Source organism: Bactrocera tryoni, chromosome 3 (assembly GCF_016617805.1).
Source record: "Bactrocera tryoni isolate S06 chromosome 3, CSIRO_BtryS06_freeze2, whole genome shotgun sequence".
Taxonomy (NCBI): Eukaryota; Metazoa; Arthropoda; class Insecta; order Diptera; family Tephritidae; genus Bactrocera; species Bactrocera tryoni.
The window spans coordinates 72,367,899-72,372,277 of NC_052501.1; the positions used below are offsets into that span (position 1 = coordinate 72,367,899).

The window sequence follows — 4,379 nt, forward strand, 5'->3', positions numbered from 1 at the left end:
CTCTGTGATTTTCGAGACAACAAAATATGGTCTTTCTTGATATCCATAACAGAGAAGTTCTTTAGTTCCTCCGTGATTATCGAGACCATAAGATAGAACCGTTCTTGATATTCTTTTTAAATTTTGCAATAAAAGATAAACTGTGCTTCATCCAACCAAACTCCCACTAAGACTTGCTGCAAAAATGTGAAAACCAATCAATTGTCTTGATTGCACGAAGGGTATTTTGGTGATAGAAACTATAATAATAAAAACCTTAGGCAATACTTGTATTTCTAGTCTATAAGTTCCGAAACTCAATAAATTAGGTAATTCAATGCAATATTCCTCCTTTCGATCTCTTTCGTTAATATTCCGACCTGCCAAGTAGCTCAGTGCTTACAAAGTATTCACTCTGTGCTGCCAAATATATGTAACTTTTGACAATTCTCCTTCAGTGCTGCCAAACTAACTGTGTAGGTAGTATAATGCGTTCGATTCGCAACTTTCAGTGCTGCCAAATATATGAAACTTTCGACAATTCTCTGCATTCTTTTCGCTACTTTCTGACACTTGACGAAACAAAGACAGTTAAAGGCTTACCTGTAACTACCAAATATAAAATTTCTTTTGAACTTTTTAAGAATTTAAAGTGAAGTTTCTGCAGATAAAGGAAAATGAGTGAGATCTAATCTAATATCGTCATGATTTGAGTTATCCCAAAGAATGTTCTTTCTATTGTTTTGATTATGCCTGAACTGAGGTGATATAGTCTTAAATTGTAGATACATTATATCATAAGTGTGAGACGGTATGAGATTTACTGAGCCTTCCTAAAGCAAAATGTCTTGCTCACAAACAAGCAACACTCTTAAAGAATTATGCAACATTCAATAGATTCTATTTTACATCATATAATTCCCGACATTCTGTGCTGCAGTTGCCTTCAATTAAACTCTATTTAAGCACTTGAACGACGTTCGTGGGAGCTTCGCATTTCATTGCGTTATCTCGACACAATTTCAGAGAGATTTCGGTTACAAAACTTTTAGCAGCGCAAAATTTGCAATGCAAATGAACAACAATAACACAAAAGCCACTCAGACAAAAGAGCGCAATTGCTCGAACGCAAAAGTTGTACATACTTGAAGGCGCTCAACGACGTTCCAAAGTTCATATTTTGCTCATTAAAGTGTCGAAGCGAACCGCAGAAATGTGGCTCAAAGTCAAGTTGTGTACAACTGTTTGGCCTTGTTGTTGCATTGTTATTGTTTGTTGTGTTTTTTCTGTATGTGTACAAATACTACAAAATAATTATTTGGTAGTTAAAAGCCTGGCAAAGTAAGACACTCTCGGTTTCGAAATGATGAATATAAGAATACAAAAAAGTCGTTAAAGTAAATGTTTTTTCACGCAGCTCAAGGTTGAGGAGGGAGTGGATGTCTCATCAATGTTATTTGTTCACTTTAAGTGGTTGAGGAAACGAGCAATACCTGGAACAGGTAGTCGTCAAAATTGAAGTACAGGCCGGGAAGCTCTTGCAACTCTCTCGAGATACTCATAACTAATGCTGTTCAAGAAAAACACTCAACTCAAACTTAAAGAGAGTGAAGAGAGTCGTTTCACGATACGGGTTTTCGACGCATAATCCAGGAGAGGTACAAAGGAGAGTAGTCATATATTTTTCAAACAAACTTTATTGTGCAGAAAAACATATAAAGCTGGCCGAACACAATCCAATAATTCATAAATATTTTCATTAACAAATACCGATCAAAAAGAGAGTGAAGAGAGTCGCTCTACGTTACGGGTTCAGCACTACACTAGCTTATGACGGCAAGAGAGGGACTCCTAAGCTATTACTTAAACTCTTGAAGAAAATCACTCAACTCAAACTTAAAGAGCAAGAAGAGAGTCTCTCTACCACATGGGTTTTCGATGCATAATCCAGGAATCAGGTACAAAAGAGAGTCACATATTTTGCCAACAAACTTTCTGTGCAAAAAATCATATAAAACTAGCCGAACACAAACGAACACAATTCATAAATATTTTCTTAAACAAACAGTGGACAATCACGGAGCGCAGAATTGTAGATGCATTGAAATATGGCAGAACAAAATATTGTTGCTAGTAATTCCGAACTTCCTCTGAGAACTTCCGAAACGTCGGAACACTACAATATATTAATTGATAACTCGTCGGATTCAACATACCAAGACGGCGATAGAAGTGGAGAACCAATTTTAGTTGTTATAGCGGCTCCGGATGTCACATCTCCGCGCCACTGCGAAAACGTAGCCATTAATGAACCTCCAGCAAATCCGGGCGATGAAGCAATACGTGATGACAGTAGATCGCCAAGTTACTCAACCGACTATGAGTTTCCAGATTATGACATCTTAATGTCAGACGAACCTGCAGTTATCCAAGAACGTAGTTCGAATGCTTCGCTAGCCTCAAGTGATATCCTGTACTATTCAATCGAGTCACAGGAATATTCAAGAGACAGTGGTGAACAATATGGCACGCCACTATTAACCTCGACTCCACGAACACCACAAGCACTTAACTATGTGTTGGACCGCGCCACACCCTCTACATCACGTCCACACATACGGCTCCGCAGAAGACATTTGAATTTCAGCGATCACGAAATATCTGATATTTTCGATGTTGATAGTGAAAGCGACGAACCGGCAGCGAAAAAAATAGTATTGGCGGAATGGATTGATGATATGGAGCAACTTTTTTGTTTAAGAGAACCAGTAAGTGAAACTACAGATGATGAGGAGTAAATTGTGAAGGATTTATTAAGAATACATACACAATTTTTTTAGTTTTTCTTCGACCTTAGTATCATTTTAACTGTTTATTATGCCATCTACAAGCTCGCCAGCGCTCTTTGTAACTTAATTTAATGACATGATAATATTGAAATCGTCATATTTCAGACGAGAAACTATTAGAAAGAGAGAAAGAACTATTTTTTATCTAGCTTAGGAACCACTTATACATGACCTCCAAACAAGTGCTACAGTGGAAAAACCCGAGAGCAGGTAGAAAACTTTTGTTAACCTTTGTGAGGACAAAATGTTTTCTTCTCGGAGAGGTAAAAAATTGTATATAAGTGGCTGAACACAACTGAATAGCTCATAAGCATATAGACTAGCAGTTAGTGTACATTCAACGGTAGCAAATATCTCATACTTTAAATATTATTAGAATTATTTAAACATGAACAATTTACGAGTAGAAACTAGATACTACACGCCAGAATTGATAGCACTAGGCATGTGGTTAACAGAAGAGGAATATCGGAGGATGAATGCTGTTATTGTTTGTGGACAACCTGAATCGCCTGATCTAGATCCATTAGACTCCGACCTACCGGATAATGAAACAATGATGGCCAAAGATCCACTATCGTTGTCCAACGTGGAGCGCATTTCGGCATCTTCGAAGCACGAAGTAAAGAATGACGACAATTTGAGTGTATCTACCACATCGAGTAGCTTAAAAGACTCGGAGTCTTCAGCAACAACAGCCACTGACAGCAATACCAGTTATACTTCGAACACGTCCTCAGAATACTCACAGGATGACAGTGAAAGTAGCAGTAGTGACTCCATTTATACGAGCACTCCTCTAGGTAATTATGGTAATTATATGTTGGCACCATATGTTGCCATACCCACTAGATCACGAAAGAGACTTCGTGGTAGACGCTTGAATTTTGATGATTTGAGCTCAGACAGCGATCCACTGGAATGTTCTGTTGATGAGAGTGAAAGTGCTGAACCGAAGGCAAAACGGGTAGCAGTGGCAGAATGGATTAATGATATGGAGCAATTTTATGCATTAAAGAAGCCAAAGTGTAGTAGTACAGAGGATGAGGAATGAATTGCGGAGTTACTGGATAAAAATACTTTAGATATAGCTTATAGGTTTAGGATTAAATAATAATTTATGTTTTATGTAATAAATTATGACAACTTTTTCTATAATTGAAGAAAAATATATATATTCAACTCAAAACATTCATTGTAAATTAAATAAAAAAGAAAGCACCTAATGTTTGATCATTTTCGTCAGTACCATATTTGACTGAAGTCTGCTATTTTGGATCGAAAAATGACCTTAAAGGTCACTTAAAACCTACACTTTAAGGAACCGTCGCCCACTCTGGAACCAGTTTCACATTTAGATGTGAAACCCATTTCTCGTCTTTCATGCCCGCCGTCCAGGTCTTTTAACCTTAGTATGTTTCCTATTCAACACTTCATTCTTTTCCAGTTTTCCTCGTTTTGAATCCTGACGGTTATGATCTTGTCCTTATTCAGGGGGCCGGAGAAATACTTTTATAATTCTAAATAGCCTAGCCATCCATCTGCCCTACT

At 37.4% G+C, this 4,379-nt stretch overlaps 1 protein-coding gene across 1 annotated transcript; it reads left to right on the forward strand.

Annotated features, from left to right (window-relative positions):
- The first annotated feature begins 3,303 nt into the window (after positions 1–3,303).
- On the forward strand, positions 3,304–3,882 carry LOC120770757 (suppressor protein SRP40-like). The gene has a single exon (XM_040098342.1). The coding sequence runs from the start codon at positions 3,304–3,306 to the stop codon at positions 3,880–3,882; it is 579 nt and encodes a 192-aa protein (XP_039954276.1).
- The last annotated feature ends 497 nt before the right edge of the window (positions 3,883–4,379 follow it).

What these genes read in the sequence shown, in the direction of transcription:
- LOC120770757 (XM_040098342.1), top strand. Translation starts at nt 3,304, where the DNA reads ATGAATGCTGTTATTGTTTGTGGACAACCTGAATCGCCTGATCTAGAT.